At 38.6% G+C, this 24,054-nt stretch overlaps 1 protein-coding gene across 1 annotated transcript in view; it reads left to right on the top strand.

Annotated features, from left to right (window-relative positions):
• Positions 1–458: 458 nt before the first annotated feature.
• Positions 459–24,054, top strand: part of LOC131954123 (homeotic protein spalt-major) — a 77,043-nt gene continuing 53,447 nt past the window's right edge. Inside the window, exon 1 of the mRNA XM_059317654.1 lies at positions 459–655. Coding sequence (XP_059173637.1) covers positions 472–655 — 184 coding nt within the window. The 5' untranslated portion in view covers positions 459–471. The remainder of the gene's footprint in view (positions 656–24,054) is intronic.

Below are 24,054 nucleotides of genomic sequence, written 5' to 3' on the forward strand. Positions count from 1 at the left end.
GGAAAGCTAAAAAAACAACAGCACGTTTCTTAGGATATGAAACAAACAAAAACAAAATACCCACATAAGGAGAAATATGTTTTTTCAAGCTTCGTGTGATTTGAATGGATTTTATTTAAATTAAACGCGGATTTTTCACGTGAGAAGAAAAGTGGTTCAAAATGGTGCTTCGGTTAGTCAATAGCTGATGATGGATAATTTTTATTTATAATTTATTTTATAAATTAATTAATGCTAGTTTTACCAAGCTAATGAATGTGATTTGTGGTGCGCTAAATGTGGTTCATCTTCCCGCTTCGATTTGAACTCCTACCAACGGGTACGATGACTACAGTTCAAGCGGAACTTGGAAAGTTCTGTTTTTAGTATCTATTTTCTGATTTCAAAATGTTTTAATTGAAACTCCCGAGCATTCGGAGAACGGTTAGTTGTAAGTTCAAAGTTTATAGTCAGTTTTTCTGGACATTTGAAATGTCGCGTCGGAAACAGTCGCGCCCACGACATGTGGGTAGTGATGGACTCTCCCTGGGGGAGGAGACGGACCACCCCGAGGACTTAACCGTGGGGGACCGGGAGGTGGACGCGAGACCTAGGACTGGTAATGATTCTGATAATGAGGATGACGACGATAAAATCAACGGGACATCCAGCACGGGTAAGTTGGTTATGTTTTTTTTTAATTTAATTAGGCGCGCGTGAACGGACTAACATTAATTTACCGGTTATAAACTTTATAAAATACAAGTTTTGTCAGGATACATTATTTCCTAAAATTATATCTAAACAAGCGTAAAAGGTTAGACATAACAATATCAGCAATAATAAGTTTTGCAACATTACATTTGATTAGGGTAGTTATAAAATGTAAATTTTAAGAAAACTGCCTCGGCAGTTAAATGTAATTGCCGTCCCGTTTTATCCGTGTTTTATAGCAAAACCGATGTTTGGTAGGTTCATAGTTTTTATGGCCGATCCATCGATTTGTTTCTATTTTAGCTTAAATTTAATCGCGAAAAGTTTCGATAACATAAAGGAACTGATAAGAAACACTTTATAATCACTCAAAATATTTAATGTTTTATATCTGTAAATTATGGCCTAATTACTTCAGTAGAGATTTGAAATTTTCAGATCTACCCCAGTTTTATATCAAAACAAATATAAAATATATAAAAATAGCATATATCAAATAGCATCTAGATCTATATATTTTTAAAATTTTTTTAAAGCTGAAATTTAAATAAAGGTAGGCTAAAAAAATCTAAAATTAGAATAAAATTAAAATTATTTTTTTAAAATGGGGGACGGTACCGGGTTATGAAATACAGAGTTACAAAAATATTAATTTAATTACAAGTTGAAAATCTAAAACAATAATTGTGTAATATTGTTAATTAAATAGACATTCAAAATATCAATTTATATATTCTTGTAAAATTAACAATATCTAGCCATTTATAGATGGAGATTTTAAAAATACTTGTCGAAATTAAAGCTAATTTTGTATGACTAACATAAAATCAATTTATAAATTTTTTTTTTATTCAAATCCCGAAACATGTGTACCACCATACACCAGCCATTTAGTGTCTGATATAGATCTACATGCGTGCAGCTACAATAAGATTACCACATGACAATCTGACGACAGCTGCAGATACGGCTGGAGATAGAATTTTTAATAATTCAATTTGGCGTGAGCACATCATGATGTGCTGATGTTGTCGGCGATGTTGAAGGTGTGGGCGGTACCACCACAGCATTAAAAACTGTTCACTTCGTAGGCTTCACTCTCATTTGATTCAAACAATTTTTATGTTTAAAGTCAAGGAACTGAACATTTTGAACAAATTCCATTATATTGGTACCATCATGTACTCACTGTAATAATGCGATTACTTATTATATACCCATTTTAATTGTGATCCAAAACTAAAATTCAATTAATTAGATTTTTGGAAAAAGTAAAATCTGATGGTTTTGTAATCAAAACAGATTGCTCTTATATTTGTTTGACATAGCATTTCATTGCGCTACATCTACATGACACCTACACACAACACAGCAACAGCAACATCACACTTACACATCACACCGACATCAACCACTTACACAACACACACATCTACATTACACTTACACAACACAACACGCCGGTAGCCCCATGTGTCACGACTACACACCCGCATTGACACGCGTGCCAGCTTTTAAATATATTCCTGCTGTCATCCTGTGTAGAGTGTATAAATTTTAGTCTGGGTCTGTCGGCCGCTTGTAAATCATTTACCGAAACTTTTAGTTTTTTTTGTCTTTATGTAAATCAGTTTACACCGATGCTTAGATTATTAATCTCATGTAACTTTTTGAACCCCGGGTAATTCTTGTGTAATACAATTTTACCGAACCTCTTAATTTAATGTCATTAAGTAAATAATTGACTAATACTTAAAGATTTCATAATTAATTAAAATTAATTTTTGTAAGGTATACTAATCAAACTGTAGACCTGTATATCTATGTATTTTTGATTGAGCTTTGTTGAATTGAACATATAATTGTACACAATTAAAAAATTAATCAAAAGAAAAAATTTAAATGGTACCGCAAAATAATTAATGGAATCTAACAAAAATAGCATTTAATTCCATTATTTCTCACATATTTGACACAATCTTAAATAGATAAGTTGCGTAGATAAAATTAATTAGTCAACCGTAAAAATATTTGTTTGGCCGTGTGTTTGTTTGTGTGTGGGTAGAGCCTATTGCTCACCTCATGTGTGTGTGTGTGTGTGTGTGTGTGTGTGCCCGGTCAATGTTTGTGTGCCACTAAAATAAACATTTTGAATACCTTAATCTCTCGACCACCCGCCCCACACACACACCTCCCCCGCAACTGCCGGCGGTCGAGTTCACGGTTGAGTGAACTGCCGTTGGAACCACACGGTGTGACCACCCATGTGTGGGTGTTTGTATTGTTTGTACACGTGTGAGTGTGCGTGTGGAGGGGGTGGGTAGGGAAACTAGGTGTGTAGGAGGGGGGTCCGACGCTTGTGTTTATTTGTCTAATATCGGTGAACTCCCTCTTCATATTTTGAAACTCCATTCAGAGTTAGTATGTAAACAATCGTCGTTAATCTGTATGTTTCTACACACATAGCCATATCTATACTACCGCAAATAGTGCTAGAGGTAACACATCTACACCACCATATATAGTGCTGCCTCTATAACTAAAGGTAGCACCTCTATAGCACCACATAAAGTGCTGTCTCTATAACTTGCACCACTTTAATAATACCACTTCTCACTGTACCATTTGCAATAAATCAAAGTCCCACAGTTAGAACAGCCACCCTATATACCTGTATATAAACATACGTCCATTCCTTTGCCGTAACAAGACTAATCGGTTCATTAATTCATCAAACAAGTTTGTTTTACACCAACTAGCTCTCCTAACCCTAATCCCAATCAATAGTTTGCATTTCCGCTGTTTCACAATGCACATCTTGCCACCATTGGACTGATAGTTTTCAGGTTCGAATCCCCACAACTCTGTAATTGATTAGGGCACACTACACACATCTAATCCTACTTTAGCTGTAATAAATACACTAGTGTGGCGAGTTGTAGCTGTATTTAGGTATGTGTTGATAACACTACACTAATATTACTTTAGCTATACTAGATACATTAGTATGGAAATATCTAGCTGTATTTAGGGCTGTGTTGATACAGTTTACATAGAAAATGGATGGACTCTACTTCATCTATTCAATGTAACTTCCGAATTAATGTCATTAATTTAATGAATTAAATTTTATAAACTTCCTACCTATTAATGTAAACTGCCCGAATTAGAAGTATTAGTGTGGGTATGGGGTGTGGGGTGTGGGATTTGAGGCGCGGGGTGTGGGGTGTGAGGCGCGGGGTGTGGGATGTGAGGCGCGGGGTGTGGGGTGTGAGGCGCGTGGTGTGGGACACTTGTCACCGACACAACTATCTGTGTCCGCGTCGAATGTCACACTCCAAGATAATTGACACCCACGTGATCCTGGCCAACAAAGTGTCACGTGATGGTCAAGTTGTTGAACCGCTAGAGTTATGCTTCCTGTCTTCAGCAAACTATACAGATATGTACTAGTACTAGTACGGTAGCACTTAGCTTGCTAATGTAGTATAGTGAATATAATAGCAGCTACTATTTTAAAAATCTAACCAACAGCTAGTTTTACTATTTGGGTGTCCTATTTTACAAAACACGTATTTTTACTAAACTATCTTTGAGCGAAAAGCTGTAGATCCAAAATCTTGCGCAACTCAATGTCAGTATCTGTAGCCATCCCCACCCTCCCCCACCCTACACATTCACCCCACACCATACACACCCCACCCCCACCAACCCGCACACAGACGGAGAAACCTGCTAATTAAATTACAACTACTAATGTCCCTGTCTTGATCAAGTTGGCAAGCAAGTCAAATTGCTTTCTAATGTAATAAGTCACGCCGTAATTCAATAAGTCATGTTGTTATTTAATAAGTCATTTTATGTATAGTTTTCGTGTAGTCGGGAGAGTGCGAGTGTGAGTTGTAAATTTTAGTTGCGTGTTATGGTGAGCCCTATACGGACACATGGTTTAGATTATTGTAGATTATATCTATAAACTCAGCATTTTGTATCAATGTATCAATTTTTTTTTTAATTAATGTTATCTAAAGTTTTAAGATTATGTCATTTTGAATCGCATGAAGTGTACTGCTAAGTTGAATTTTTGTGCCGTGAGATAAAATTTATTCTTCATATGAATAAATGTATTGATTAAAATACTTATGTCTTTGAATAAACCGGAACCGTATAGCTAAGCTTGGATGCATTGTCTTTTATAAATTATTTTAATATTTTATACAATATGTATATTTACAAATATGAACACCGTTTCTGAATTTAAAAGTATAGAGATGTTACTATTTTTTTCTCGTGAATACATTAGATAACTAGTATAGCATTTATTTGTGTCGGCTTTAATCTAGGTGTACACATTCTCCACATTTAACTTGTTACTAGGTCTTATGGGCCTTATAAATAGATCCCCACCACAGATAAAGTTGAAAGTTCGATTGAAGACCTGTGCTGTGTAAGTGTTGTGTGTAGTGCGCCTAATGTGCGGTGTGTGTCACAGAGAGACTGTATAGTACGCTAAAGATGTGCGTCTGTGCAGCAGAAGAGAAAGTGCATCTCTGCAACTGTGCAGCAGAAGAGAAAGTGCATCTCTGCAACTGTGCAGCCTCCCCAGCACACCCGCCCACTGACGGAACAAGGGGCGCTAATGACGCATGGATGTTGCACTTCCGGTGTCGGCTGACATGCAAGTCTCGAATCTTCACCCCTGGGCATTGATTTTTTTTTGTTTTCAGCATTGTAAAGCGTTTTAGTGTGTATCTGTTGCTAGCGGCCCACAACACTTAATCAATATCGCGGGATTCTTAATCTGGACACTTTTCAAGAAAACACATATGTATAGGCACACACACACATTTACATGTATATATATATGTATATATATTTATTTAGATTACTAAGAATTATAATATTAATATTTAATCAGTATTTGTTACCATTATGTTTATATTTAAAAAAAAATATTTTATTTTAAAATTCGAAAAAAATAAAAATGGGTTAAAACATGGATCAATAATTTATTGAGATAAAATTGAAATAACGAGGTGGAAAGAGATGAGTTTAAATTAACACCCACACCCACATGTATGTAACGAAATAAAACTGCCGTAGCTTCTTCTAGAAACTAAAATAAAAATACAAATGTGTTTGGCTATTTTAGATCTCCTTACATAAGACACGGTAAACATCACGTAATTTGTTTCCGTTTATTTTAGGAAAAAAATGTTTACCAAACATAGTTCGATTTCAGATTCTCGACAATTTGAAAAGAAAAAAAAAGCAAGATTTCAAAAATAGCAGGAAACCTTAGAAAAGTTTGATTTCAAACAGCTTGCGGGAGAGGGGGGTGGGGTTTTTCGCAATATTCAGGGCGGCTGCGTAACCAAAAGTCTTCCAACTTTTTTTAATTTGTGCGCTAATTGAGTTTTTTAAATTAATGGTATCGAACTTGTACTCACAAATAAACACGGATGAAAACCACAAGTATACACAACTAATGATGTTTTGTACTGTAACTAGATCTATTGTGTTATCGCGAAAGATACCGACTATATAATACGTTAAAATAAACTAATCGATTTCGTTTACCGATAGAAAAATCGATTTGGTACGAATTAGAAAATGAAGTCAATTGAATTGACTAAAGGCATGGACGTTCTAAAGTTGTGTAGTAGTTGAACACTGCGTTACATTATGGCAAACCTTTTCATTGAACATGCCGAGTCATCATGTATAACCTGCTAACCAGCTCCTGCCCCACCCCCTCTCCCCACTCCCCACTCCCAACCCCCACTCCCCCACCATTGTTGCCTAAAAACCACTCACATTTTAAGAACATTCTAAACGGATCGATGCTAGATTTAAAAGATCGAACCTGCCCGTTCAGCTGATTTTCTTCCTACTTTCATCGACCCGAGTCTGACTCTGGGATTTATTCTGTTCACGTAGAAAAGTCATGTTTTGTTGGATGTATGACAGTTAATTTTGTTGGATGTATGACTGTCAGTTTTTGTTGGATGCATGACAGTCAGGTTTTGTTGGATGTATGACGGTCATGTTTTGTTGGATGTATGACGGTCAAGTTTTGTTGTATGTATGACGGTCAAGTTTTGTTGGATGTATGACGGTCAAGTTTTGTTGGATGTATGACAGTCAAGTTTTGTTGTATGTATGACGGTCAAGTTTTGTTGGATGTATGACATTCAAGTTTTGTTGGATGTATGACTGTCAATTTTGTTGTATGTATGACTGTCAATTTTGTTGTATGTATGACGGTTAATTTTTGTTGGATGTATGACAGTCAAGTTTAGTTGGATGTATGACAGTTAATTTTGTTGGATGTATGACAGTCAGGTTTTGTTGGATGTATGACAGTTAACATGCTGGAAGCAGTGCCATATGGCAGTTATAGTGAATCTAACACAACGCCAACCAACTGTAACCTGGTGTTACATTTTTAAAATTCGCCCACAGTTAATTGTTTTAAGAGTGGTGTCATCTGCCACCAACAAATTGTAATTAAAAATGATAATCTTTTGCGGTTTATCTTTTTTTAATAGATTTGTGTGTATATAGTGGTCGGGGGGGGGGGGGGGTATTTCCAATTTTTTGGGTTTAATTAAAATGTACATTTTAAACCACATTTAAATTTCGCGAGACTCTAATCTGAATAATTATCATCCCCTCCATATCAAACCCCAAAAATAATGTCAGCGCTCGTTAACATCTGTTTACGTTTAGGGTTAATTAAATATTTTGTTGATTGTCCTGTCATTAAATTTCAGTCTGTCCCAACTTTGGTCTTTCTATTCTCCCCCCCCCCCCACCCCACCCCTCCACCATCCAGCTGAATTTATTTCATCTTTTGTTATAATCTGTCACAGCTGAAATTCGCGAATTAATTTTTTTTTCACTAGAATTAAAAAAGTACGGAACACCGTGTGATCTTTTGTTGTTAATCTGTTTAGTAAAGTTTTGTTCGCACATACAATCAGTACTATTATTCTTTTTTTTCGTTGAATAGAGTTGAGAGAAAATATATGGCCTTCCATAATTAAAAACCAGCATACTGTTAATTACTTTTTAACTGCGGTAAGGTGTCGGATCTAGTTAGTTTCTATCAAAACAGAATCCAATTGTAATGAGGCGTGGTTTGGTTGAGAACTGGGAGACCCTGCTAGTGATACTATGCAAACCATGCGAGTTATCACAATACCTCAGCTAACCACTCACCCGTATAAAATCGAATGCTTGGTTAGCGGGATAGGTTGGGGATGTTAACCATATTCTAGCAGGCACAAACACGTTTTCCGATGGTCGGATTTTAGATTTCCTCACACTTTTTGACAGGCTTATGTGTTTCAAAACTTTGATATAAAAATATTTTTTTGTGTGTTAATTTATTCTCTGTAAGCTGCTTAGTTGTATTTGTACCACAGTGTGAAGCAACACTATTTTGCAGACGACAATTTCACGTAACGATATGTTAACCTTCGAAATAATTTTGTGGATTCTCTACATTGTTGATATATATATATATATATATATATATATATATATATATATATATATATATATATATGACCAATTTAAATAAAACGAAAAAGTAAATAACGTTTTTACAAATTGTAAATGTCTGTATTAAGTGAAGAATATAAATATTAAAATACATCATCAGTTAAACTAAATAAAAATTATAATCTGGAATACTTAATTTTTAAGTGTGCTATTGTGTTTAATTAATATGCACTAGGGGCAAACTTGAGCTTATTTTGAAATGAACTGCCCCGTGAATAAAGAAGTAAACATTGTTTGGAGAAGTTTAGATGGCTCTTGGCGCCATTTTATTTACAGACGCCTTTGATTGGTTGAGATGTGTGCGCTATAGATAGCCGTGTGGAATTTCCCGTTTATTAAACTGAGCCCAACACCGCTTTCATTGTGTTGTTGTTTCATAATATATTCGCGACAATAACTGCGGGGTAGGGACATTCATAAAAAATGGCCGTAAATTAAAGATTTAAAGATCCACACAATTATGGGGGTGGGGGTGTGCGGGGAGTTAGAGAGACCAAGTTTAAAAGCTTTTAGAAATTTTTTTTTGGGGGGGGGGGAGACATTTTTATCTGGCAAACCTGTTTTTTTTATATATTGAAGGTCATATTGTTATCTCCCCTACATCCCCATTTTTTTTCCTTTCTCATTTCTTTAATGAAATGCATGCGTTTTTTTTATACTGATCTGACAACCTGGTGCAAAGGGGGACAATTCAAAGATTATAAATCAAGGGTTGCCTCTCCCTTTATTCTATCAAGTAGAGATATCATATTACCCTTCTCTATACACAGGCTGGGGTTATTATTTTTTTTACCGATTCTTCTAAATCGCATTTATTCTGAGAGGTAGATACATAAAAAAAAGCGCATTTATTTTTATTTTGAAAATCTATCTTTAAAAAGTGAAAGTAAATATTAATCTCAAATAATTATTTTTTAAATTGTTGTTTTATTTTTAAACTTAATTATTCAATGCTTAATTTGTTTTTCCTACAAAAATGTTATTTTATCAATGTTAGTTTAAATAATCTTTTTTTAAAAATGGGGCTGTTAAACCCAGAATGGTCACAATAGAAACTCGTATCGAAGTGTTACATTTTCTAGTTTAAATATATTTAGCAGTATCGATCCTATAAAAAGATAAAATAAACAACAGTGCGCGGAATACGATGGAATTATTTTTACCCTAAAAAACGTGGAGCCTTGAAATTAATCTGGAGAAGTCTTTTAAATGCAGCGGAGGTCGTGGAGGAACAGACGGCCACTGTCCACTCCATCATACCGTTAATTACTTCAGCGCCCGGCGGCCGTCCAACCATCGTCTTCACCTTGTCAAACTCCTCCTAACTAGGGGAGACAATTCAGATTATACTTTGTCAAAGAATGACAACTGCGGATGAGAAGAAGAAAAAAAAGGGGGGGGGGGAATAAAGGATCTTTAGAGTTATTATTTTTTTTTCGAAGTGTAAAAGGGAGGTAAAAAAAATGTAAAAAAAAAACTTGCATTGAGGGGTGTGGGGGTGTGAAGGGGCGCGTAGTGTAATCAATAACTCGCCTAAATGATGAAGCCGTCTGCAGAATGATACCAGAATGTTATAATTATCAAAGTTGGCTTCCGTTTCCTGATCAATCACAGACGTTAACTTCTGGCATCAAGATCAACATTTATAATGCCCGTTTTTTTTATTTTTTATAATATTCATGTAATGGATACACATTCATACAAACAAATACACACACACACACACATATATACATATATATATATATATATATATATATATATATATATATATATATATATATATATATATATATATATATATATATATATATATATATATATATATATATATATATATAATGAGTACTTGGAGTTTAAAAATATCAGGCAAGCTTGAATAGGGTGGGAGTGAGGGGTAGAGGTAGGGGTACGGGGTAAAGGAAGGGTGAGGGATGGAGGACGGTCGCAGAAAAAACAAGGGCCACTGGAGTGGATAATCAGAGGGCGACCCCGGGATCGATCCCTGACAAAATGGGGTCATGACTTCCATCGTCTGCACGACAAGTCAGGAGCGGGAGGCACGTCGGAGATTCCTCGCCCGGCACGGGTCTGCACGGGTCATCCTCCCCTGCACGGGTCATCCGTCATTAATAAAAGACCCCGGCTGACAGCGACGCTCTGTTTTCAGGAAAGTGACAACAATGGGCGGGGGAGGGGGGGGGGGTTCTTGTGTTGATCACACGTCCGCGCCCTCTCCCCAAACTGAGCCTTGTGTTCTACGTCATCAGTTTCTGTACTCACTGACAAGGATCGCGTTCTGAGTTATAAACTGGTTATTTATTGAAAACCAGATCAAATATATTCACAATGTACTTTAAAAAAAAAATATTTTGAAGAATTTTTTTTAGTGTAAATGGAGTTATTGATAATATGGCCGCTCGTCCTCTTGAAAAAAAAAGAAATTAAAGCTAGTTAAGAAACGAATAAGAATCTAACTTGCTTATCGGCACCTGACTTTAGTTGACTGAGGCTAGAAGCGATGACTTAAGTCAATCAGTCAGATACTTGTTAACCCTGACTTTAAACCCCCTTGTATGAAAAAGAACAGAAAAGCGAAATCTTTATCCTGGCATCTATGACGTCACTTCCTCTACCCCTTTCTGAAACAGCGCGCTTGTTTCTCAGTGCGCCCACGGGGTGGAAGGTCAGCCCGGATAATTTAATTAGATTAATTAGATTAATTTGTGTCACTGTGCCCGTCCATTGCCCATTGTGCAACCCACTCTATCAAAACTCACGTGTCGATAGAGAAATCTGCATGTCCAGTGTCAGGAGCTCCCAGGGGTGGGGGGGGGGGGGGGCAGGAGGGGGGGGGGCAGGAGGGAACCTATCCCACCGTGGTTACTTATCCTCATTGTTCGCTAACAATAGACTTAGTGCGGGTAGATATGATGGGCCACAAGAATAATCCACACCGTGGTGTCGCTGTTTTCTATTGACAAAGTACGTGGCTATTTGTACTTACTTGTGATAAGTAGTTTGCGTATTGATGATAAGCAGCTTTATGTATCAATGATAAGCGTTTTACGTATCAATGATAATCGTTTTATGTATAGATGATAAGCAGGTTATATTGCTCAAAAGATACACTGCACTTTGATCTTTCGTCTTAATTATCCCCCTTTTGTATCAGTTTACGGGAGATTGTCTCCCTTAAACGTATAATTTAATTTAAAAGTATAATGTAAACCTGAAATAATGAACCATTTTCAACCAAACAAAAACACCGCATAATTAGCTATCTGAAACAAATTATCATACCATATGGATCATTTACAATTTGGCTTTATGTAATTGACTTAGACTATAACTTCACATGGGTATAAATCTACTAATCCCATTTTAACCACATTATTTTTTTCTAGTCACGTTCTGGCGTTACGTTTTATTCTTTGTATAGAATAATGTAACAATTAATTCTTCTGCTAAAAGACTTCTCCTGATGTCCTTACATCAGCGACCGTCCCCCCCCCCGCCCCCACATTTGACTGGGACACCTGACACACACCACCACCTCTGTCGCTGTCTGCTCACCACACCAGCTCACCTGACCACAACGTAAGCCGACATTGCGCGTGCGGGCAATCCACACCTTGCTCACGCCTCGCACCTGTCACGTTACGTGACGTCACGCCGCCCCGCCCCGGTAATTGATCTGTTGTGACATGCGCACACTGGCCATTACGTGTTAAGTCTGTCTCTCTCACGCGCCGGGTCGGTCCCCGCGTGCGGGTCTCGCCCGGCCGTCGTCAGACCGGCCGTTACGTTGTGTACTCACCATGGTCAGTGCTAACAGCACGTGCAGTCAATGTTATAACTGAATATTTACAAACTCGCTGCGTTTCACGTGCAGGCAGTTACATCTGTACTCGTCATCTTCACGTGCCCATTTCGTACACAATTTTAAAATAATCCAACGTGTGTGTAGTGTCCTGTGGTGGGGTGTGTGAGGTGAGGGTTTGTGAGTTTGGGGATTATGTAAAGAAAAGTTAAGATAGTAGCCTATTTAAAAAAAAAAATTAATTTGTTTCGGCTAATCAAGTAATTTGTTGGCCGTTGAACAATGTCGAAATAAGGTTTCATTAAAAATTAACTAAAATTGGAACATTTAACAATGTTAAACTGAAAATAATCAATGTTAACCAAGGGTTAAATAATGCTAAACTGAGGACAGTCAGTGTTGAACTTGGTATCATCAATGTTAAATTGAGCATATTCGATGTTAAATAGTGGTTAAACAAGGCTAAACTGAGGACTAGGGTTAAACAGTGATAAACAGAGGATCGTCAATGTTAAACAAGGGTTAAACAATGTTAAACAGAATATAGTCGTTTTATTAACGCGCATGTAACTCATCCTTTAATAAAGTTTTAAAAAATAATAATAATAAATCATATCGACTAAAGTCGACTGAAAACGAAAGGGGCTGTTATTAAAATAAATCCAGCGGTCACCTTTCCATCTCTTTGATTACAGCATATCCGGTTAACGCGGTGTCCCTCGCTCACGAGACCTCGCTGCGAGATTTGAAAATCTCGTAATGTCCGTCACGAGTAGCAGCATACGGCGACACCTGATCCTGTGGACGGCGCTAGTATTTCATTGCCATTTTGTCTCGTCCGTTTTTTCCTCTAATGAGGGTTCTTTTCCGGGTATGACAGGCGCGCTCTTTGACATTAGATGTAAAATATCAGCTGGATCCTTGACACGCCACGTCACGAGGGGGGCGGGGTCTGGCGTCTCCACTGACCTAACGACTTGCCATTTCTTAGAAATAAATCACGGAATGGTCTTGGAAAATTTTCATGATGATCTGAATGACAGTAGGGGGGTGGGGGAGGAACTAGTGTGGCCACCTACCCATGTTTTTCTGTAATTTTCTGTAATTTTTGCTCGCGTGCTGACTGCTACCAGACTTTAAAGTCTGTTTTATGTCTAGCATCGCGCAGTCTTGTAGGTGCCAGTATAGCTGAAGAGCTCGTAGTGACTAGTCGGATTTTGTACCTTGGTGAGTACTTTTCTGTGTGGGGAGTGTCTATATGGTGAGTGTCTTTAGGTGTCTGTGTGGGAAGCAATATTCCCCCTAAGGGGAAAAGGCTAGTGTGCTAATTGTATTTTGTGTGCGCCTATAAGTCTTATACAAGGATATATGAATTTTACAACAGGACTGCGCGGCCGCGCAACCGCGCAGTTTAGAGGGAGCACTTGTGTCTATGTAGGTGTGTGTGTGTAGGGAATGTATGTAGGTGTTGTTGTGGGGAGTGTCTAAATTTGACCAAGTTTGACGTCGTAGTCATCAAATCCTATGTTTTGTTTCACGTCATGGTCAATATATTAAAATTTGCCTGACGACATGACTCCTGATTAAAGATCTCTCCGTAGAACAGAGGCGTGTACATTGTACAATGCCTGTTGCGTACACTACCTGTTGTGTCCACTACCTGTTGTGTACACTTCACTATCATAGCGTCTTGATTAAGACAAAAATAGCCGCCCGACTATTCTAGCACGAGAAGTGCGTGAAGTAACAAGATAATCCTCCAAATATGCCAGACTCGCTCCCACTAAAAATTTCAAACATTCCAAGAACTCTAAACATGTTTTTCCTATCAAATTATTCCAATCTACGAGCAGAGAATCTCGGAAATATAAAATACCTACCTGTAACATTCCACCCCTCCTCCCCACCTCCTGCCTCTCCCCCCCCCCCTCCCCGTGAGTAAGGCACTTGTTGGGTGGTTATGAAAATGATGGATATTTTTATTGGCACCTCGCGCCATAAAAATCTGGCACTCGGCGGGCCGATGGAGATAAAGGGTAGTTACTGTAGGTGGCCAGATAGGGCAGATGGAAACCACTTTACCATTTGGCCCTCGCGCTGCCAGTGGTATAGGGGGTCCGCGCTTTCTGTAACGTGGCAGTGCTTCAGTGATGGTTATCTCCCCTACGTTTAGCCACATACACCAGGGGTGGGGTTGTTTTACAGTGAGGCTTGGAGGGGGGTGGTATGTAGCAGGCAGTACGTAACATGACATATGACGTAATATTATGGTTTTCATTATGGGAAAAAGCTGTAACAGTTTTGTCCAAAAGTAAATATTGTTTGGCGAAATAAATCAAGGATTTTAAGTTATTAGGTTTGAAGGATAAAGTTGTATTGTATTTTTGTTAATTCTACACATTAAGTTTCCCAAATAGTTGGCCACTGGTCGTTTTTATAACGAAACCCAAACCCCCATCCTCCCCCACCTTCTCCACAACATGTTAAACATATCAGTGAAGATTGTGTATCTGTTTAGTAATGTGGATTGTATGGGCAAAGAAAAAATTAAAAACAAAAGATAAAAATAAAATTCCGAAAACGGTACATCTTGAACTGATCTACTTTTCGTAAGCAATAAACAAATTCAAAATTCGGGAAAACAAATAAAATATTTCAGAAAAATATTTTTATGATATAAAAAAAAAGTGATATTCTGTAGACATATAATACATCCAGGTCAAGGCATAAAAGTGTTTAAAATTTTCATAAAACATACTTAATAAAAAAATACTTGAATAAAGAACGTACAATAAATTGATGGGGAAAGTACAGAGTTGTAAGAATGATTAAAAAATAGATTAGATAGCAAGTTGAAGATTGGATGAGGGTATTTGACACGATGTGTCACACGTGTCACTCATTAACTCAGACCTGTGTCACTGATTAAGTCAAACCCATGTCACTGTGTACATCATAACGGTTTCAACCATTATGTCTTACATGGGTCACTCATTAAGTCAAACTTGCGTCACGTATAAAGTCAACCATGCGTCACTGATGAAGTCAGACCTGCGTCACTCATTAAGTCTAGCCTGGGTTCGTCTATCCACTCTGTGACGTAATGTTACGCCGGGGTAGCGCAGGGAAGGCGGGGGGGGGGGGGGGGGTCCCGTGTGTGTGGGGGAGGGAGGGGGGCAGCTCTGACACTAATCAATGTGATCATAAATATTTCATATCCATGACTCCAGCTATCGCTCTGACGCTTCAGTTTATCTGACGCTGAGTTTCCTGTATCGAATAAAACGAGGGTCATTGTTTCGACTTTTCCCTCCTATTGAATGTGTGTGATTGTGGGGTGGGGGGGGGGGGGGGGCTGGCGAATGTTATCAATTGTTACGCTAGTTTAGATGGTTCCGCTTTATTCTTTGTATCCTCATGTCAAATCTCCCCCTCCCCCCTCCTATATTGTGTACGACTGAAATTGTCATGGTTACCATATCCGGGTTATTTTTATACCCACACACCGTTGACGCCCACGACGACGTAACAACGGTCAAGCAACTATCGTAACAAGTCTGGGCATTGTATATTCCACTGGAGGGGTGGATTCCTTGAATTTATTTTAATGCCCCCCCCCCATAAACGCCCCCTCACTAACGAGGGTCCAGTACATACCTCGCTGCTGACCCGACGCCCGACGTGTCACAATAACAACCGGCTATAATACCGGCATTGATCCGGCAACCGGCTATAATACCGGCATTGATCCGGTCCACTGCCTCCTATAATAAAGTAAACAATTGACGGCGTTCCACCCCCCCGGGTCACTTCTTACCCCCCCTGCTGACCACAACAATAGCCGTGTCCACTAATACCCAATTATCCCCCCTCCACTGTTATGCCTACCCCGGGTTTTGATATTGTTCAATCTGGAAGATAAAAACCAACATTCCGACCTAGTTGTGAACTGCCAAGGGCCGGAACTCGATACACACCAAGGGGGACATAACTCTCACCTGGAAGTGACGTACTTTTACTAAACCTACCCACAAACCTTGGTAATTAAAACCCGATTCTTATAAGGACCGGTGCACGAGGGAATAGAACTCGGACCCTGAGGGCGAAGTTTGAATTGACTTGTCACGAATTTATCTCCCCCCCCCTCCTCCCCTCTCGTAACTGCCACCATTTTAATAACGATTTTAATTCCGCGATTAATTAAACATTTTTGAACGATGGCGTTTAATTGTGCAATTTCCTAGTTAATTATCCGCAGCAATTTAAAGATCACCAGTCCGTTTGATTGATGACGTTGTATTAGTAGATGACACCAATAATTTCTTAATTGTTTGTTTTAATTGCGTTATTATGCTGTACGAATCGTGCTATGTTTATTTATAGCATACCTTTAAAAAATAGCAGACTTGGTTTTTTTAATTTTGTTTATGTAATGTTAATGTGCAAATGTACACACCAGCATATATATATATATATATATATATATATATATATATATATATATATATATATATATATACATATATAGTGTGTGTGTGTGTGTGTGTGTATGTATGTATACATTGCATAAAGTAGGATCTGAACCTATGAGCGGAATTTCTTTTATCTGCCTGTTTGTTTATAGCCGCCGAACTACTGACCCGGCCACTTAATTCTGAGCATGAGTAACGACGAATTAATACTCACACCATAAATACAGGCCAGACACACAAGAAGCTATTTTTAAATACATAATCTGCAGTGTACAGAAACTTGTTGCGCACCGCACCGAGTGCAAAAGAGTGTGCAAGTTCCAGGGCGGGAAGTCTATTCGTGGGCGGGCGGGCGGAATCGTGATATCATTTTCCTGGAATGTGGATGCTCTCCCTTTTGTCGTGTTTTCAGAATTGCCTCCCTTATTTACTAAAAATACACCGCGAGTGTGAAATAATATGAGCAAATTAGCAAATAGGAACAACTCACAACTGGCAAGTTGTTCTTTCTACCTTCCCGACCCCCCGTCTTGTCTAACGGTTCTGTGAAACGTGAGTACTCTGCTGGCATCGACAGCATCCAAATGATAATAAATGGCGGGGGCTGTTTCAAATAGTCGAACATGGGTGGCGGGCCCAGTGTTGACTCGGGGTAATGACGAGAACACCAAGAGCCGAACCTTGAGGGTTTGCACTCGCTGACTTGGTGCTATTGTTTGGTTTGGGTTTCATGGCATCGGTACCATCACCACGTTAACATCGTGGGATTTCTACATACAGCGGTACCATCACCGCGCTAAAATCGTGGGATTTCTACATACATCGGTACTCGGTACCATCACCACGGTAAAATCGTGGGATTTCTACATAAAGCGGTACTATCACTACGGTAAAATCGTGGGATTTCTACATACAGCGGTATCATCATGTAACGGTGTGGTTGAATAGTAGAGCTTAAGTTTACCAACCCGGATCCCTGGTTCAAGTCTTTGGGACGTCCCTGAGTGCACCCAGCTCTGATGGGTACCTGACTCACGTTAATTTTTATTGCGCCAGTTGAACATCTATAAACCGTGATGACGCTAGGAATACAATTCTTACACTACCAATGAAGATTATCTAAATTCTGACAGGTACAGCATTAACAGGTACCCTAGATCGAAGCAGCTACTAATCTATTTCCATTTGTTTACTCAGAATAAATAGTTTTTTTTAACGATAATTTGTATCAGAATAATTTATTCAACTTAAATTTTTTTTTTTAGTTTTTACGATTCGACCCGACACCCCCCTCCCTTACAATAGACCCGCCCTGTTATCAAGCCTACGTGCGCATGCTCCCAGCAACACAATTTTGATTTATTGCGCCATTTTGTTGGTCCTTAGCTACAGCCAGAGACTATTAAATATTATAACGTTGAGGGCTTATGGCCTCTATTAAGGGCTTTTGGGCAATAACAGTACACTTAAGCCTTCCCGTGCAGTATGGGGGAAAGCCATAAAATAAAAAAAAAGAACATAAAATTATAAATATAAAAAATGGCAAAATGGAGAACCGTATTTAATATTAATAGAAATAAAGAAAAATGGCAATATATCTGTCATAAAAATATTGTTGGACCCTTACTTTGTAGTGGCGGGGCTCGATAAAATTATTTGACTTTCCTCACTCGACAGTGAAATACTTTTATAGGGGGAGGGGGGTTCGGTTGGGGCCGTTTTTAATCATGGCGGTATAATTTCTTTAATTCGTTTAGCCCCCTTAGTTTTTTCTTTTATAATGACTATAAATATTGATTGGGTCTACAGCGGTCGCTTGATGATATTAGCTATTAAGATAAAAAAAATGTCTCAGTTTTTCATACGGTTGGGTTCAGGTGGAAGGGGTTCGCGTGGAAGGGGTTTGAGGGTCGGTGAGGGTTGGATTCATGGAGGTGGAATGCAAATAAAATTATTATTAACGCTATCTGATATGGAACCTTTCTTTGCGAGTTTATTAAAACACATAAAGACTTTTTACTCCGCCGAGGCGAGGAATCAGGTCTTTGATGTCGGCGGTTTACAACTGTGGTCGGTCTGTGAGGTCCTGTGGGGGGGGGGGGGGGGGGGGGATGGGGAAGGGAATTTCATAGAGTAACTAATTTTTTTTTGTTTATATCATACACGTTCTGTAACGTACACAAAAACTTGGAGAGGTAGCGGCGTGGTCGATTAGCTAGCGCTCGACAACAACGTAAAGGATTTGAGTTTAGCTCTAGATGGTACCTCAGTTTTAATCTGTATTCAGCATATTGACTAGATTGTACATTGTGTTAGTAGTACTTGGCGTACATAGAGTAAATTGCTGAGAGAATGTACTGGACTGGTTCTTGTCTTTTTTAAGGCTGCCTCACATAGTTCATTATATTCTCCATTCCTAATCTCATTTGGTCATCATTTCCACCAAACAATATTATGAAATATTCAGTTGATCAACGCTTAAAGATTTTTTTTTTTTTTTTTTCCATTTCACAAAGCTTAAACGTTGTTGGTAGAATACTAGCCAAATCAATCATGGTGTCAACAATACAACATATATACACATATGATCATGGCTGTTGGTAGTAGTCGACAAGCAGTTTGATGCTTGCACATATTATTTTAGAACATCACACACAGCTGCTGATGATAACGCCACACACACATAGCTGATGGTAACATCTCTCACAATAGTGGATGGTACCACCACACACATGGTGGATGGTAACACTACACCATACACACGTACATACCGTAGTGCCCACAATAAAGTGACACCAGCCCACAATTTACAGCGCCAATCAAACAAAGCATACACGCAGTTCTAGGGCTCTCTAATCATAAATAATAGTCAATTTTTTAATTGCACCAATTAGTTAATAGCCCCAATGTTGGCTCCATAAGCTGGATGGTGATTGGTACTACCATAAAAACTATACAAACACGGATATATATATATATATATATATATATATATATATATATATATATATATATATAGATAGATAGATAGATAGATAGATAGATAGTAGAATGTGACGCAATTGATTATCTAACTGACCCAATTTCTGAGAGTAGTTAGGTGAAACGGATTTTTTTGTAATCCCAAAGTTCTGAAATGGGGGCGGGCGCTCACAGGATTTGACAGCCCTCATCTGTGGGGAGGCCTGTCATATGGCCATAAAATATGATATTTCGAGATAACTTGTGGCTGAAATCTGGCACGTCGTTAGCTCGTAAACAATGGGACGAAAATTGCTTACCACAGTCCCAGGAGCAGCTGCTCTAAATCTGCCAGTCGTGGTCTCAGCATTGAAAACCACACAATTACGTTTCACACGTTGTTAGAATTGTATTTTCAGATAGTGTTACGTTAAAATTCTCAGTATACTTTCATATTCTAGTTAGTATACATCATATATCTAGTAGCTGTAATCATGAATAAACCCAATATAAACTAATCTGCTTAATTAACATTATTATATATTATGACGCCTTGTCTATGTTTTCTAATATTTCAAATCTTTATCCTACTCCAATCGTATAATATATCTTTGGCCTGTATACTCAGAATGGCATTTAAAAAAATAAAGCTCAACAAAAAATATTAAAAATAAAAAAATAAAAATCAATGTCCGTGTGAGAATCACTTGATTCTATTTTTAACCACATTTTTTCCAGCTAGAAAAGCGGTAGAACTATTAACGTTTATAGAACTATAATACTTGAAATGACAGGGAAATCTGCTATTAATAGCCTTATATAATTATTTATATAGTTATGAAACCATAAACCGGTGGCAGGTTTCATAAATTATGACAATAAAACCAGGCGGCAAAAGTGTCAGCGGTGATTGGAATGTCGGGACTCTGACCTTCGATGATTGCTCGACCTTGGAGCTGGGTACTGGTGGCCACAGCTGTGCCACTTCCTGTTCCGGCTTCAGCCTTGCATCCCCCTCCCTGCTCCACCTTCCTCCAGCTTTTAATCCGGCTCTTTTAGTTTTTGCCTATCAAAACCTCACCCTTTTAGGTACCGCTACCTAGTTCTAACTCGTTTGCTCTATTTAAACCTAACACTTTTTAAAAACCCAACCCTCTATCTAAACCTAACCCTCTATCTAAACCCAACCCTCTATTTAAACCAAACCCTCTATTTAAACCAAACCCTCTATTTAAACCCAACCCTCTATTTAAACCCAACCCTCTGTTTAAACCCAGCCCTCTATTTAAACCCAACCCTCTTACTAAACCTAACCCTCTTACTAAACCTAACCCTCTTACTAAACCTAACCCTCTTACTAAACCTAACCCTCTTACTAAACCTAACCCTCTTACTAAACCTAACCCTCTTACTTAACCTAACCCTCTTACTAAACCTAACCCTCTTACTAAACCTAACCCTCTTACTAAACCTAACCCTCTTACTAAACCTAACCTTCTTACTAAACCTAACCCTCTTACTAAACCTAACCCTCTTACTAAACTTAACCCTCTTACTAAACCTAACCCTCTTACTTAACCTAACCCTCTTACTTAACCTAACCCTCTTACTAAACCTAACCCTCTTACTAAACCTAACCCTCTTACTAAACCTAACCCTCTTACTAAACCTAACCCTCTTACTAAACCTAACCCTCTTACTAAACCTAACCCTCTTACTAAACCTAACCCTCTTACTAAACCTAACCCTCTTACTAAACCTAACCCTCTTACTAAACCTAACCCTCTTACTAAACCTAACCCTCTTACTAAACCTAACCCTCTATTTAAACCTAACCCTCTATCTAAACCTAATCCTCTATTTAAACCTAACTCTCTATCTAGCTCTTTACACTCAGCTCTCGAGCTCCAGCTTACTTTAACTCATTGACCGGCTCTTCTTGACCTCAGTGACTATACCCATCTGTTTATAGATAAAACTACAAAGTTCTTCTAAAAAATAATTTTAAAATGTGTTTCTTGCTAAACTGAGCGACAGCCTGCAATTAAAAAACAAATTGGGCAAGATTTGTCCAGTGACCTTCATGGTTGGTTTAACACGGAGCTGTGTGGTCAAACCCTGGTTAAACCAGACCGTGTTTCCCCTACCTGACCTCAACTCTCCCGAGCCGTGTTCCGGCTTTGATCCAACATCAGACATCCGACATCAGACATCCGACATCAATCGTTACTCGCCCCACCCCTCATCTTTACACAGGGCGCTTTCGAAAAACACTTCAGCAAGATTTATAAAACCTAAGCGTTGAAAAAACCAGTGTGGGTCACCCCCCCCCCCCCCCAACTCCGACAACTTTCGGCGTTTGTTGTTTAAAGATGAAAGTATACACTAGCATTAAATATTAATCTCCCCTTATTCAAAGAAACGTGAATTATCGCCCCCTGTAACCTCCTCTCTTTTTTTTTGTACATCTAAATTTGCATACCATTGAATTATAAAGAAAAGTTTCTCTCAATTCAGGGGAAAGAAAAATTATAAAAGAACAAAAAAGGAAAGCATGGAAAACACCCACCTAATCGGGTATAAAATGTAAATATATATAGTAAAATGCTGCTGATATATGGTAAGGCTCAAATCCTGACATTTTTAGCTGGCTAACGACTGATGAAAAAATATACATAACCAAATATCATGACAATAGGGACTAATGAAAAAAACCCTGACATATACCCATATCTTATTTAGAAGACACTGAACCAGCGTTTGAACAACGGCTTTTCAATAGTCAAAACTTTTCAACCCAGCATTATCCACGTTTCACTTTCCACCCCCCCGCCCACCCAATCGTAATCTGATATCATGGATACAAGTGATTACATAATAAGCCCAGTGATAAGCGGATAATCGGTCACGTTACCGACCTTGGCGCGATACCACTCAGCTCCGATACGATACGTGACAACTGGAATAACAATTGTAATCGCCGCTAGGTAATCGCTGCTCGGCGATTATGATAAGAACGTTGGCAAATCTTTATGTGCAGGGGGGGGGGAGGGGGAAGAGCGTGACTAAACATATGACTGATTGATGACTGAGGCGAATGTATGACTGCAGAGTGAGGCGACCAGCCGTTTGACTGTAGCCATTGAAGAATGACTTTAGACAAAAAAATTGTTGCGGTAATTTTGATGATTTCGTTGCGGACGTGGTCAGAGAAATGTGACAGCGCTTAGGTTCATGGTCTGTAAGTTTTGCTTCTACCGATTCGCCAGATCTAACTCCAATACAATTGGAGTTTAGGCTAGAGTAGCGTCCCCTGTCTTATCAAACATCAACATGGGAGAGAACTTAAAAAATTGTCAATGTGTGAGTTTGTGAAGGAAAGAAATGTTACAAGCTATGAAGCTACCACAAACATGTAGATCACTGGGGGTGGGGGAAGTCGGGTGGGAATAGGGGTGAATATTAAAGCCTGACGTCATTAATGGGCGAGACGTGTTGGTTTCCATGTCTGATGAAGGCGTGATTAGAACACGTGGACGCTAATTAGTTTAGTTTTGTTTGGCATTCGACAATATCGGGTTACCGTTTTCTGTTACTTGAGGTTCGAAACCCAGTCAGACAATGAGCCGTGAGTACTTAAAGTTAAGCTAATATCTGACACATTACGTCACGAATGTGTGCTCGTTTTTTATATTAAATTATGTGGAAGGCGTCGACGTGAGCGGGTGGGGTTTCAAACCCGTCTCTTGATTTCTACCCACTCTGCCCACCAGAAACTGAATCACGCGTGTTAATTTAATTAAAAAAACATGCTGTAACATAATAGAATTAGCCTCGTGAGTACTTAGGAAAAACAACGGTTACATTATGGATGGGGGAGGGGGGTGTAATCTAATTGATAAAATAATGATAACTTTAATTTACTCGTTTCCGTTCATGAAAATAATTATGGAACTAATTAGTCAACATGCAACGTTTCCTGCAACTATTACCTACCGCCATCAGCTTCTGGCACAAATTGTCGCGCCAAATTGCGCGCGCACAAAAAAGCTGTCAAATTGCAGCCGGGGGCCGGAAGTTGCGTGGCCGCGGTCTAGGAACTCCGGTCAGAGACGAATCATAAGCTGTGACCTTGACCCGCTGCGTTCGACCTTGGCCTCGTGCGGTAAGAATAGCCCGTGCGTATATTTAGCCGGAGATACGCCCCTGCCGGCTGACTCACGGTCTAATCGTATTAATCGCGCCGGCATGTAACAACAAAGGATTAACATGGATTCGTCATAAACGACCACAGCCTTGACATTATTTTTACTACACACTTCCAAGTTTATGGTCAAATGTTCCGAGAATATAAACTTGGATATATTTGTTTATAAACGAGAATATAAATGTGGATAGATTTGTATATTATATACATTGCTAGCTGTAACTTAAATTAATCAATAGATTCGTGAGGTTTTAATACAAGCTAATCGTGATACATGCAAATGAAAAGTTGTTAAATCCGATAGATTTACATGCAAATATATCAATCCA

The sequence above is a fragment of the Physella acuta genome, unplaced genomic scaffold (genome assembly GCF_028476545.2).
Source record: "Physella acuta isolate Inbredline_101_S28 unplaced genomic scaffold, ASM2847654v3 ptg000974l, whole genome shotgun sequence".
In the NCBI taxonomy this organism is placed as follows: domain Eukaryota; kingdom Metazoa; phylum Mollusca; class Gastropoda; family Physidae; genus Physella; species Physella acuta.